The sequence below is a fragment of the Electrophorus electricus genome, chromosome 20, assembly GCF_013358815.1.
Source record: "Electrophorus electricus isolate fEleEle1 chromosome 20, fEleEle1.pri, whole genome shotgun sequence".
Classification (NCBI taxonomy): domain Eukaryota; kingdom Metazoa; phylum Chordata; class Actinopteri; order Gymnotiformes; family Gymnotidae; genus Electrophorus; species Electrophorus electricus.
The window spans coordinates 995,001-1,009,728 of record NC_049554.1 but is presented as its reverse complement, the minus strand read 5'-3'; the positions used below and the strand labels follow the sequence as shown (position 1 = coordinate 1,009,728).

Below are 14,728 nucleotides of genomic sequence, written 5' to 3'. Positions count from 1 at the left end.
TGTGTTTTAACGTAATTTATTAAATTATTACAACAGTACAAAGTGAATCATTGCAAAATAGTAATGTTTACTATTTACAATTTAAATACACAATATTTCACTGTAAAAAAGAAACAATACACAGTACAGTCACTTTTATAGCTGATTCATAAAACAGCATTTTGTGTCACCATACTCTAAACTGACATTAAAGGTTTTACTGTTGGTTTGTTTTTTTTGTTTTTTTTTAAACCATACCGTAATTTACGGCAGTAGGAAAAGAGCTTTTTTTCCTATCTAAATGAGCCCATGTACCCAAGCATATAGCCATGAAAATGCAGTAACTCAGTGTGTGCTTTGGGCAGTAACATGAACCTGAACAAAATGAAGAAAACAAATCTTAATAATGATCAAGTAAGAATGTGCAAAATACAAGGAAAAATATTAAATGCCATGAGTTTAATAAGTCAAAGTCAAATTAATGTTTTGTTAGGTGTTATGTAATGACACCAGTAGTAAAAACAATGTTTTTACACTTCTGAAAGATAATAGATAAAATGTAAAAGTAGTGTATGTGGGACTGATGGTGGCTTGACACTGAGGATTCACATCTGTATGGTTGTGTTTATTTGCAAGACTGCCAATATTAATATTCCACTAGAGATAAATATTGGGGAAAAACTTTGGAAATCATGTTTATTACAAATTAATGTAGTTCTGGCATGCATCATTTTTTTTACATTGAAAAGAGACTGTCACGCACATAAAATGAATATGTCAAAAAATGGAAGCTCATTGATACAGCAACACAATGACTGTTGACACTTGAGTCATTTGTTTCACATAGAATATAAGATGTAACTGGAATTGAACACTCCTCTGTGTTCATTTGTTGGAGAAACTCAATCATAAACTCGACCGAATAAATAAAATGCTTCGTAGCCAATGGAAATCCAACCAAACGGCCAGAAATCACATTCACAGGAGCCAAAACATCCTTTGTCACAGTGACTGGACAAAAGGGTTTTCCAGTAAACATATGACACACATATAAACAGGAACCTATCATTTTCAAATACATGACTTTAAGCCTTAAAACTTTGTTCAACACAAAGTTTATTTGACTGCTTGTACTGCAGAGTGGTCAGTGGATAGCTGGCATCTGGCAACTGAACTATAGCGAGTGTGAACTTGCATCCAGATCTACAGGGTTCCCTGGGCCCCAGGGTCATTGCACCACTCACATGCATTACAGCACAGTTAACACGATGAATCAAACAAAACAACTGGTGAAGAGAAAGGAGGTGCATCTATCCGCCATGCAAACAAGAAAGCTCTGCTTCCCCTCCTTTACAAAATGTATATGTGAAAGTGTGTAACATGTAAATGTTTATACTTCAGTAACTAGCATAATGTCTTTTATTCATTCATTCTTTTGTCTTCACATTTTCATGTTCTCATGAGCCAGTTATCCCCTATAAAGGTTGAGTAACCTTTTGGGGGGGTCCGATGTCCACAAAAGCTGCAATTTTAATGTATATAACAGCAGCCTGTTTGCATTCTTCACATCATGCAGTAGATAGTGCTGTTTCAGTGAATGATGAAAACAGTCCAGAGATGGGCTCTTGCACTCTCTTTATGGTATGAATACTGGCATTTAAAAGAGCTTCTGTGCCCCAGAGACTGATGCCAGTTCAGCTCACTCTGTTGATCAGTCAGTGACCCGTGTCTGTTTGTCCTGGAGATTGATCTCAGATCAGCTTTCAGGAGCCATGGCAACGATGAGCTGCTCCACCTTGTAAGCAAGCCTCTGTTTCTGAGCCAGTTCATTCTGCTCCAGTGCCGCCACTATCTGCATACAGCCAGTAGAGGGCAGGAGAGGACAACACATTGTAAGAGGAAAGACTCTTTCTTGGCATGCCCTGTGTTTCAGGCAGTGTTACCATAATAGTAGTGTATTATACTGGATTTCCAGATGATAATCACTCAGAGAAATAGAGCCATACACAGAGAAACAGTGGAGTGTGTTTAAAACACGCAACATTGATTTTCTTCAGCAGAATAATGACAAAGCAGAATTTACTTAACACTTTCTTCATGCCTGCTGTACTCAACTAATCATTTGGCTACAATCAGTTCCCCACTGAAGCTGTACTAAATCCATATGTCATTGAGGAACTCTCGACAGTTGGAGCATTTTAATTCTAGGCCAACGCAGCAATGAACAGCAAACTAAGTGAAGATCTAGGCCCTGTATCTCAATGAATCCACTTAAGAGGCCAACTGACTGATTGGATAGCTGTCACCCCACCCAATTTTGCTGCCTTTAATATTCTATTTGGGCTTCCCCTACTGCCACTGAATTGAACAGAATTAATGTTTTGTGCCCTGCTCTGATTATATCTGGTTTGAACTGAGCTCACCTCCTGGCTGTACTTGCTGACGTAGGCGTAGATCTCATGCAGGGCACTGAGCATGTTGAACTCATGTGAGTGGAGACGCGCCTGCTCAGCGAGATACGCGTTCATGTCCTGGTCGCTAATGGCCGGTAGCCGGCTTATATCAGCATAGTACCTGATACAAGAGAGGAACACGTGCATATCACTTGCGCTGTTTCACCCCAACCTTTCTCCACGCTTTTATCCAGCGTGACTTAATAAAGTGCTTTGTCATTTATTCATAGACTACATCCTAGCCAGTAAAGTATGTTCAAGTCCACACACACACACACACACACACACTTACCGCTCCACCCAGCTCTTGTAGTGGGGGATGTCCTTAGCATAGAGCAACTTGTTGGAGGGTGAGTCTTTGCCCAGTCGGTGCTCTGAGGTGGAGCAGGAGTCCATGAAGGTCTGGGCCACCACAGACAGACACGCATCTGTGATGCTGCTCTTATGGATGTCAAACACAAACTGGGGGTTCTTGATCACGTTCACCCAGAACCTCAAAGGAAGACTGCCAGGAAAGAGCAACGGTGAATCAGCAGCAAAGTACATGTATAAGGACAGCTAAACAAAAACATGCCAACTGATTTTTATGACAAAGTCACTAAAATATTTAAGAATATTTTGATGTTATGTACACCTGCAAAAGGTGGCCATTCTATCTAACAATTTTTAAGATGTAGTTACATTTATGGTATTTAGCCGACACCTTTTATCCAAAGCAACTTACAATTGCGTACTGAGTACAACTTGAGCGCTAAGGGTCTTGCTCAGGGGCCCAACAGTGGCAACTTGGCAGTAGCAGGGCTTGAACCAGCAACCTTCCAAATACAAGACCTTAACCACTGAGCTACCGCAACCCCGATAATTTAGATAATTATCAAGTAAATTTAATGGTGATCATCTACAGATGTCAGTGACAGCAGTACTGTTGTTCTCCTTCGTGTTCTGACGCTGTACTTCCACCACGTCTATAGATCTTCTCTAGAACTAATGAACACAGTGTCTAACATCATCATGTGCTGTATAGAAAGCCCTGGCTCTTCACCAGTTGCTCTTCCATGTGTGCCGCACATCAGGGTCATGGATGCCGTGTCTATCAGCCTGCTCGTCCAGGAAGTCGAACATGTATTTGATGGCGAGCGGAAGGGCACTGCCACGATGGACCGTGCTAAAGAGGGTCTCAAAAAGATCATCCACGAATTTCTGCAGTGTGCCCTGCAGTACAGAGAAGATCAAGCAATTATGGGCAGTTATTATTATCACCACACGTTGACCTTAAGATCTCATGCAGCAGACTGCCTGCGAATCCTGTTACTGCTCAGGAAACCACTGATGACATGAAACCTCTATTTTTATTCAAGCCGACTCCACATTTTGCTGTAGTCAGACTATGGCCACCTTTATCACTTTGTATCATTTATCAACAATGTAAACGAATTTTAAAAAGTCATATTTAATGAGACACATGATTAGATTTTAAGTTCACTGTTTTTGTTTTGGGGTTGTTGTTTTTTTTTTGGGGGGGGGGGGGGGGGCTTTGTGTGTGTGTGTGTGTTTCCATGCATTGGGGGGGGGGTCCACCTTGGTAGCCAGCAGTCTGGTCAGGTAGATCTCAGACACCATCTTGCTGCCCCGATCAGCCTCTTTCTGATCACCGTGCTCATGGTTCTTGACCAGGTGCCACACCTTGACACCACTCTCCAGATCTGGGGTGATCATCGGTGCCCGTGAGCGCACGCTCTCTGGACTTCCTGCCGAGGCAGAGCGGAGAACTGTGTCTGGAAGAGAGAGGGGGGTTTGAGAAGGAGAAGGAGAGAGTGATTGAAAAAGAATGTTCAACAGAAAATTACTGTACTTGCACCCTGGCATACTCAAGTAAATCACTTGATAGCATTGAATATTCTTAAAATACAATACATCTATCAACATGGATTAGTCCTAAGAAATTTTAAGTACCTGCTTACTGATTTTCAGCCATCTATGTACAAACGTTTGCCAGAAATCCCACGCTGAATACACCGTGTTTTTGGTAGATTTCCACAACAATCCTGCCTGTCCTTCTAAATGGCCTTTTAAAACATGCTTACAGTATAAGATAACTTCAGATTTTGTCATAGAAAGTTAAATTCCCATCAAAGCAACTACGTTACATTTTTAAAAAGTATATAGAATATTAGTAAAGTTCTTTATATGCTTTGTACAAAAACACACGTTCCTTTCTTTCGTAACCCAACACAAAATACGCAAGCCTTTAATTACCAAAAATTCACGTTACTCACGTAGAAATGTTCCTGAATAGACCCGTAAGACCCTCCTCTTTTAGAGTCATTGCTGTTGGGCCATAAAGAGCTATTTTTCTTTGAGTTACGCTAGTTCCCACCTTTTGAGTATGAAGGCGTTAGGGGCTAAGGGGCGGGGGCTATCAAATTACTTCACAAATGTTTTCCAGGTGCAACCGGTGATTGTCAGCTGATTCAACAAATAGAGGACGCTTAGATGAAAACGTAGACGCCTCACTTGCCATTTTTGGGCAGCCAGCAAAACATTGCTAGCGCGTTGTAATCAGATAAAGTTTAACGCATGTGTGTGACGCTGTTTGGCGAGACCGATGCAGTTATGGATATTGTTTTTAGAGAATCATTTGATCAGCAATATATTTGGACATCATACAAAGGAAGAGGCACATTTTAGCTGAAGTTTATGTGGAGTTGTTTTGGTGCAGTTATGAGTTGGAAGCTGAGAAAAGTTTCAGCGGCTTCTAGCATGAACTACAATGTTTGTATCACAAATCACTGGATGTTTCCATTCAGTGATGGAAAAATTAGTAATCATGCGACAAATTGTAAGTATAAATGATAAAACAAACTTTCTTTACAGAATTCCAATATTTACAGTATTGCAGTATTTTGCCCAGCATTAGCTTTTAGCGTAATAGCAATGAAGCTAATGTTGTTTATCCTTTAACAATGACGCTATCATGAAGCTAATGTTGTTTATCCTTTAACAATGACGCTATCATGAAGCTAATGTTGTCTTTTAGTTGTTGAACGTTGTTGAACATGTGATGTTTGAGCAAAAGAAAATTTTGAATAGTCAATGTTTTGTGACTAATGACTTTGTGTGCATTTGGAGAGGGTTTTGGGCACCTTGGAGAAGTTTAGCACACTTGGTGGAAAATACTGTGTAGCTCCTGAGCTATTTCATGTATATGCTCAAAAATTTTCACTTTATACGAGATGATCCTGGTGAATCACGAAATGTAGAGCATGACTGAAAATGAGTCTCTAGTATCCAAATATTCCAAAACCCAAAAATAAAAGATTTTCTTCTGTATTAGATGAGCTCCAGTGGAACCCACATGATGGAAAAATAAGACTGTGAGTGAATGGATGTCTTGTCCCTAGTGTGCCTAGTGTCTACTTCAGTTTAAATTCTGAATGATCATTGTTATGTGTACAATTTCAGATAACTATAGTTAAAGTGAACAAGTACAAATCGTTCAAAAATTCTTAAAACTGGAGGTGCACTTAGGGTTAAGAAAGCAAAAGATGATTGATGGATAATGAAAAAAATTACAGATAATTTTCAGTTTATTAGCTGAAACTGATTTATTTATTTTGTTTGTTTGTTTGTTTGTTTGTTTTAATAGTCTATAACAGTTTAGTAATGCAGTCCACGTACGAGCCAATGGGAAGATAACCCTGCTCAGGCTGTTTGCCAGGACAGAGATGAGGCTAATGATACACACAGCAGGACACCTACTACTCTAATACAGAGTACACACATGCACTTACACATGCGCGCGCACACACAGCAGTTCACCCTAATTAATCTCTCCTTTCATCTGCAGATTAGACAGGTTAAACCTCTTCACTCGGACTGCAAGAGAAAATCCACTGCAGCCAGGAAGGTCATTCTACACATCCTTCCACCCTAGTTAAGGAATGTTGCCACTTGCAGACAAGGTCATCCAGGATATCCATGCTAGTTAACGCTCAGCTCAGGCTTAAAAGAAGTGTTTCTAATTTTCCAACTTCCCTCAGTGACTCTCAGCCACACAAACCAAATTGTTTAATTCCACATTCAGCAAATTTCGGACAGTGCAGAAAAACAGTTATTACCTTGTTAAAACAAGAACAACGACACAGTAGCAGGCAGAATGGGTCCTGACAGATTTAAAAACAAAAGAATTATGAAAAGGAGATCGTAATATTACCCAGTGCTCTGTATGCAGAGGCAATTTTGGGCAGAGGATCCCATACCCTGCAGGTGTGCGTGTTGTGGTTACCTACCACGCCTTATTCCACTCTTTAGCTAATTAGCAAACTCTCCATGAGCACAGTCAGGCATGTCAGAGCAGGGGAAATCACTACCATGTGCTGATCATGTGCTCAGCAGGGCTGAGACTGGGAAGCAACTAGGTAGTCCCCCTGGGAGGCCGAGGAGCATCTCTGAAAGATTTACCTTCTAACTGCCAGTTCACTCTCGGTAGCAATACTTGGTAGTGGCACCTCAGCAGAAATACTTTGTACTGCCCCCTGTCTATAGAGCAGTACTAAGTTCTGGCATCAGAGCAGTAACAGAAACAAACAAATAAGGTTTATGTGGCAATGAACTTATGCTATATGCTAAAACCATGCTAACAGTGCACATACGGCACTACGTAAAATCATTTTCTTGTTCAATGAAATGTTACCAGAAATGATAAAAGAATTTACTTTATCAGTCTTGCCTACATTAAAAGAAATCTCAGTGTAGGAGTAATCAAGCCATATCAAGAAATATAATCTTGACCCCTGTGAACTTTGATAGAGCTCTATAGAATTATAGACCTCAATCCTGCCATTTTAAATCTGTTACTTATATCTCAGACTTTGAAGAAAGCTACGATGAATCCGCTAAGCTTGCACTTCACATAAAAATCTCATTCATGAAAAATCTCAATCAGGATTTAGGCTACATCAGAGTACAGAGACAGCTTTATTAAAGGTTGTGCATTTTTGCTGGTTCTGCTTCACCTGAATGCAGCATTTAACACAGTAGATCACATTATCATACTAGAGTAGACCTTACTGGGGTCACAGGATAAGCCCCCTCTTGGTTCATAATATAAGACAGACTTCATTGTCCTGAAAGAACTTTGTCCTGGACACATTCAGTACGTGCTGTTAAAATACACATAAAACATACACAGGCAGAAGTGAGCATGGCTCGCTCTTGTGATATGTTGATACCATACCTGATACCAAGCTTAATTTACATTAAACAACCTCATCAACATTAAAAAAGCATTGTAGGGATTTACCTCTGGCTAACTTGTCATTTAAGGCTTCTTAAAGCCATTGAGACTGCACCCAGGGACTCCAAAGCGTTTACCTGAGGACAGGATAGTCTAGAGTGTGGGGTGCGGTCTCATTCCTATAGTTTGCATAGCTCTCACTGTTAGTCAAGTAATCTGGTCTGTCAGCTATACACTGAAATTGCCAAACCAGGTTGAGATACCATACCACAGCATGCTCTCAACAACAGCATGATAGAATAGAAGGTGTAACCGCTCTTGTACCCTGGAGCAGACACTGTGTCTATAGAATTCAGCCTGGTCTATGCTATGATAAAGACTCTAATAGATTTCTCTAATAGATTTGGTGTCAAACATTTGGTGTCAAAAGTGAGAGATTTGGTGTCTCTCACTTTTAACACAAAGAAAACAAAGGAAAGTGTCACACCTCTGGATAAAGTTCTGCATCTCCTGTTTGTATCCAGCTATATCTGATGTGTCAGACATGAATCCAAGGATCACTGTGCCATCAGAAACCTTAAACATGTAATTGTAGTGCTACATGTATATTCACTGGTGGACAGAGAAACCAGGACAGGAGAGCTGATGGTCAGGAGGTCCGGACAGTATTCTGTTCATCTTGGCCTGATGGATGCAGTTTGTCAGAAATGAGCGGTAGCGCTTAATAGCGACAGAATTAATCTGCTGCAGTGTTTGCGGAAGTATGTGTGGCTTCAGAGTGTTAAAGTTTAAGTGTTTTGATCTCAGTTCAGTGTTGAAGGCTTCTGGTTCTTCCTTCTTAGCTATGCTGTTATACCTAGTTCTGCCTGAATGTCAGCTACACCCCATAAATCAGACAGAACTCTTCAGTGCATTCCAAACATGCCGCAGCACCTCCATGGTTCTTCTGCCTCTGCCGAGCTGTACATCTGGAGACTTCAGTGGACAGATCACCAACACCTCTACCGGCTCACCTGTTAGACTGTTTTTAGCCGTTTCTTCTCAAGACTCTGCGGTGAATGCACCTCCCAAATATTTGTTAGTAATGTTTAAATCATATAGATACTCTTAATTTATAATTAATTTAGGTAAATTATAATTTTATAGCAAGTTGAAGTTGTTCATCTAGTATGTGACTTTCTAGGCACTGAGATCAGTTTTTGTTTTCTGCTTCATTCTGAGTGGCTGAAAGTTTATTATTGATGTAAAAAGCCAATTTTTCATTGTGTGTTAGTTTGCCACTGTGGGTCACATGGAGATTGATGGAGTCCCATTCTGAGATTGGTTCCTCTCAAGATTTCCTCCTCTTGCTCTCAGGGAGTTTTTCTTTGCCTCTGTCACCTTAAAACCATTACTCAGTACTGCACTTTGTTTAAAGACAGTAGCATAACTCAGAACTGCCTCTTGCACACTTTAGAACATCATGTTATAACAAAACAAAGTCTATCAGAATGCTGGTAACCGGTTAATTTAGATACTAGCATAGTCTTCAATACAGCTGACCATAAGATAGTGCTTAATCACGTTCATGATTGGGTTGGTCTCTCTGGCACTATCCTAATTTGGTTTCAGTCTTATTTGAGTGGCTGTGAATATTGTCAGCCTTGGAAATTCCTAATCTTAAGTGCCATTCCCTGTTCTGTGGCGCACTCCAGGGACTTGTATTAGGCCCAGCCCTTATAATCTTTATATGCTGCCACCAGAATAATCAACAAATACAATATTTCTTTCCATCATATTTCTATCAGTATGCAGACGACATACAATTGTATACGTCCCTTGCCAATGACCCTTAAAAATCAGTCAACAACTTACTGGATTGCTCAGAGGACATTAAGTCCCGGATGTGCCATAATATCCGGCGGTTAAATAAGGATAAATCTTAATTCCTTGTTATTGGAAGTGGCAAACAGAGAACTGTTGCACTTGCATATTAAGGCTTGACAGTGTGCCAAAATGCTCGGTGTCACCTTTGATAGTGAGCAGAGCTTCAGGAGTCATAAAAGCAATCTCTGGTCCTCAGAATTCTCTCTCTAGCTGATAGTGAGAAACGTATCCATGTTTTGTGTCATCATGTATACATTACTGGAAGTCTCTTTCCTTTGTCCTATCAAAGAGCTCCATTTCCAGTTTGCAGAGGGTATGGAACATTGCAGCAAGAATCTTAACATGTATAAAACTGAGGGCTCATATTACGGCTTTCTTCAAATAGCTGCACTGTTTACGAGGATCATTTAGAAATTAGTTTACAAATCTTTTACTACAGTTGAAATGTTTTCATAGTTTGGCTTCATTTTATCTCAGTGGTATTATTAGGTATGTTCCTCTAAGAGCCCTCAGATCAGCCAACAGGAATAGACTATACCTGCTGCTGAGCTAAAATGTGAAGAAGCAGTCTCCCCCCGTCCCAGTCTCCCCCCGTCCCAGTCTCCTCCAAAATCTGTAGGACTTGCACACATTTAGAGGAGAACTCATACCTACCTGTTACATTTAGCTTTTACCATTTTCTTTTATTTGGTGTATTCTATCACCAAATAAAATGTCCATTATTTATATAATTTTTTTATTTATTTTTGTTTTTCAGATCTTAATGCTTTATTTTATTTTCTTGATTCTGTAGCCTCTTACTGTTGTATATTATTCATTATTCAGTTTTTAATGTCCTATTTTATTTTTCTATTGCATTTATCTATTAATTTGCCTCTGTAAAGCGCTTTGACTTGCTTGTCAGCATGCAAGGTGCTATATATTATTATTATTATTATTATTATTATTATTATTATTATTATTATTATTATTGCTGTTGTAATAACACAGATATTTAAGCAATGGAGATTTTTTCATCAGAGTAGACTGATACATTTTTAAAAGAAGTCACTTCGTGTTGTAAAGGCAAGCATTGGCCACCTGAGTGGACTCCCAGTAACTGTATGGTGAGTGCAAAAACGTTTTTTTTTCCACTGTTAGCTATACACCCAAATGAAACATCCAAATACAAATTCAGTGGAAGACAGTTTTCAGGTTAAAAACTCTACAATAAATTTCTGACAAATTCTACAGCATAAAATAGTGTGTGAGAGAGGGGGTTCAAGATTAGACTGCTCTCTAATCCTTATGGAGTGTCCCAAAAGGCATTTGGAACTGCTCTAAGAAACACAGAATTTCAGTAAAACAAAAAGGTTCTAAAGCAGGGAATTCTAATTTGCTCAGTTATGTTTGTTTTCCCGATGGATATAATGAAGAGTCGTCACCCATCTGTAAGTGCCTCAGTATACTGCTGCCAGAGCCAGCCAGGAGCTGCGGCATAATTATTACCCACCATCTGGGAGAGGGGTTAAAGTGTGTTTACTTGGCAGTGTGTGTGTGTGCTCAGACTAGGGAGTATGGAAAAGGAGTGAGGGAACGAGGGAGCCATGGCACAGAGCCAAGGCTCTCTCTCTCTCTGTGTGTGTGTGTGTGTGTGTGTGTGTGTGTGTGTGTGTGTGTGTGTGTGTGTGTGTGTGTGTGTGTGTGTGTGTGTGTGTGTGTGTGTGTGTGTGTGTGTGTGTGTGTGTGTGTGTGTGTGTGTGTGTGTGTGTGTGTGAAATGTGCGCTGGGTTGATCTTAGTGAAGTTAACTTATGAAAAGGTTTACCAAAACACACATTGCTACATGTAAAAAATGAACATGCAGCAACCTATAATGCAAGAAAAATTGCAATATGCTAATAGAATCTGCCATTAAATTTCAAATTGCTCAAAATGACTGTCATATTTACACAAATTATTTACATGCATATACCAAGATTCACTTTGCTTCATACGTGAATGATGACTGTTTGCCAACCAAAGTATATGTTAGCACTCTCCAATGAAAGCCTGTTTTAGTACAAGACCACACCTCACCAAGTCCAAAAAACAATATGAAGGCAAAATGAAATGACAGGGAGAACCTTTTCCTCACCATATCGGCTGTAGCTCCGTGGGAAGCTGGCAGATGTCGGGACGTTGTAGGAGGTCATCTGCTTGGGCACCAAAGCCACTACACAGCGGTCAGCCACCTGTAGATCATGCACACAATAATACACAGACATGCATACATCCATGCATGTACACACGAGAATATATGCATGTGTACACACACATTTGTGCTATTTATTTCTCACAGTGCTGAAGTAACATTTTAGCATTTACTGCTTAACATAGGGGATGCAGTTACGGTCATAACGCATTTCTTCCCAAATCCTTTATGAGATATTTGGGAAGATAATTTTATATATTTGATTAATTTATTAATCCATTGCATTTTTTAATTTGTGTTTCAGAACAGACTGAGATTTCTGGCTCGTTATTTTAAAATGTGCTGCATGAGCATGGCTGTAGGACCTTTAGGACTATTTCATCCAAAAAATGCTAACACTGCTAATTATACAGGATTAATGGGAGTTAGTAAGCATTATGTAGATGAGATCTGCATTGCCTAGACTTCCAATCAGAGTTAGCCTCGTTAGCAATGCGGTATGAATAAAAAGCTCACCTGATAGTGCATAAGAGTGTTGAGTCGTTTCCAGTCATTTTCGATCTTAGTGGTGATGTCCTCATCCTGCAGAACCACACGAGCAGTGCGACCCTGGCGCCATTCTGTGAGAGACACACACACACACACACACACACACACACATACCCACAAGCACAGACACATGCACGTGTGAACATGCAAATACACACACACAAAATTATAATTTCTGATAGAAAATCTCACTTTCAAAGCTTTTCATATACAACAAGCACAGATAAAAGAACAGATTCTCTGGAGCCACTCCCCAGTCTAAATGGCAGATTTCGGTGCCACAAACTCTATACCCCTCCCAGCACTGTAACACAAACTATGACACTATACCACTTCCAGCACTGTCCAGCCTCTCTACAGATAAAAACATCCACCTATACACCAAGCTGCAGAGCACAGACAACAGAAAACCCATTACAACAGGGAATTCTAACACTGCCCGACATTGCTATATGTGCATGCAAAATTCATCTCCAACCTGTAACAATCACTTGCACTCTTCATAATTGAAAACAGTCTGCCCATCACTGACATCAATAATCTACCAACTTTCAGCCCCTCGGAGTAAAGTAGAAAAAGAAAACTGATCTCCACACATAGAAAGTCACATATAAGAGCAGCTTGTAGAACTCTAGCTGGTCTTGCACCTAATAATCCACCTTTCTGATCTAGCTGTGCCTCTCACAGCATGGGTAAAAGCTTTCCTTTCCTACATAACTGAAACGGGAAACGTCTACTGGATACACCTTTATATCTGTCTACTCAGGGATTCAGGTTTTTCTTCTTTGACTTTGTCAGAGAAGGAAATACAAACTGTCACTAGCAGAATATACTTCTGTCAACATTCCTAAGAAAAAAAGATCAAAGAGCCACTTGTTTGCTGTTCAGATTTTTTTTTAAATTAATGGTCCTGCTTAATAGCCTGTCCCATCGATCTGCTTCACATTTCAAACACACGTACAGACACACACACTGTGACATACCTAGGTCCATATCTACTGCACATGGTCTTTGAGAGTAGGGAATGTTCTTGTAGATGGCATCGAGGATCTTCTCCTTCACCTGCGTGATGGTGTCACAATTCAGCACCTTCACTGGGATCTCTGCACTGTTCTCATTATCAGGGTTCACGCAACTCAGAGTCTATGAGAGAGAACACACACAAGAGATCAAGAAAGAAAGAAGGCTCAGACAGAAAGTATAAGAATCAGAAAGCAAGGAGTGAACTTGGAGAGTGAAAGAGCAGAGAAAATGTAGGGCCAAAGCAAAAGAAAGAAAGAACAGAGAGGAGACGCATGGTTGATCACGTTTGAATTCAGTGACGGTGCTTCAAGAAAGAACCAGCTATGGCTGCATGCAGTGCTTATAAAGGCTTTTGGTGTCACAATCAGTTTGTCAACAGATCCAGATTTATGATGTAAACTACAGCTTTCTCACAACTTCCAACATCCCACTATCTGCAGGAAAAAGAGTCTCCCTGCCCGAAAGCCTCCTGTACTCAGAGGATAAAAACGCACATAAGAAAGGATGCCTGTGGTGCTCAGAGTGAATGGGATTTATTTATTAATTATATTTGACCATGGGACAATACCCAATGATGTGTTTTTAATTACTTCACCATGTTACGATCCTAATGAAAATACAACGTACATGTGTTTATACAACGGCACACTGGCAAAACCCTCTGGATTCTACCGGGAGGAGAAGAGAATTTTCCCTTTCCCCTGAGTTTTCCCAGTCAGGATTCTCCTGTTTCCCATGTTTTAGGGTGACCTTTTAAATGTGCAGTGCTTTTTATCATCACTGACTAATAAATGTCGCTAGTAGCTAGTCAGCCAGTGGAAATATGAGATATTCAGATTCTAACCACTTAACACTTTACATTCATAGAAAAGACAGCTCAGTAGATTTCTCTGTTCAGGCAAGTGCTTCAATCTTATTTGAGCATCTTGGAGGATGAAAAAAGTTACACATTAGCTTCCATGCATGAGTCACCAGAATTCGATAATCTGAAACGCAACATTCAAGCCTTTGCTGTAGGTTCACCGGCCTGTTTCAGGCAAGTTCGACACCAAAAGAAACACACTGCATGGTGCCATTTAAAATAATTTCATACAAACATTTATCAATAATTTCATATTTAGATAAATATTCTAAGGAACATGTTATGAGGATGAGGAGAGCAGGGTGAGAGATGAAGGTCCTGAATCTCATACAGGCTGTCAGGGGTTTGTACTCTATATTGTTGTTGTGAGTGTGTGTGTGTGTGTGTGTGTGTGTATGTATGTATGTGTGTGTGTGTATGTATGTATGTATGTATGTATGTGTGTGTGTGTGCGTGTGTGTGTGCGCACGTGCAAGTGGACATACACACATGAGGGTTTTCTATATGTCGTCATCACGTATGAGAACATATGCGTGCAGACATGCGCACCAGGGTTTTGTACTCTATCTGCTGGCGGATGAGTTTGTC

The 14,728-nt window shown here is 40.1% G+C and overlaps 1 protein-coding gene across 2 annotated transcripts in view; it reads right to left on the bottom strand.

Annotated features, from left to right (window-relative positions):
* Positions 1 to 14,728, bottom strand: part of LOC113583593 (plexin-A2-like) — a 90,424-nt gene continuing 75,696 nt past the window's right edge. The window contains exons 24-32 of one of the 2 annotated variants that reach the window (XM_035520207.1): positions 14,690 to 14,728; positions 13,239 to 13,398; positions 12,223 to 12,326; positions 11,650 to 11,746; positions 4,011 to 4,207; positions 3,475 to 3,644; positions 2,725 to 2,937; positions 2,403 to 2,553; positions 1 to 1,831 (exon numbers count right to left, since the gene is read on the bottom strand). The exon at positions 14,690 to 14,728 is cut by the window's right edge and continues 108 nt beyond it. In XM_035520207.1, coding sequence (XP_035376100.1) covers positions 1,736 to 1,831; positions 2,403 to 2,553; positions 2,725 to 2,937; positions 3,475 to 3,644; positions 4,011 to 4,207; positions 11,650 to 11,746; positions 12,223 to 12,326; positions 13,239 to 13,398; positions 14,690 to 14,728 — 1,227 coding nt within the window. In that variant the 3' untranslated portion in view covers positions 1 to 1,735. The remainder of the gene's footprint in view (positions 1,832 to 2,402; positions 2,554 to 2,724; positions 2,938 to 3,474; positions 3,645 to 4,010; positions 4,208 to 11,649; positions 11,747 to 12,222; positions 12,327 to 13,238; positions 13,399 to 14,689) is intronic. The other variant, XM_035520208.1, reaches the window with a different exon arrangement.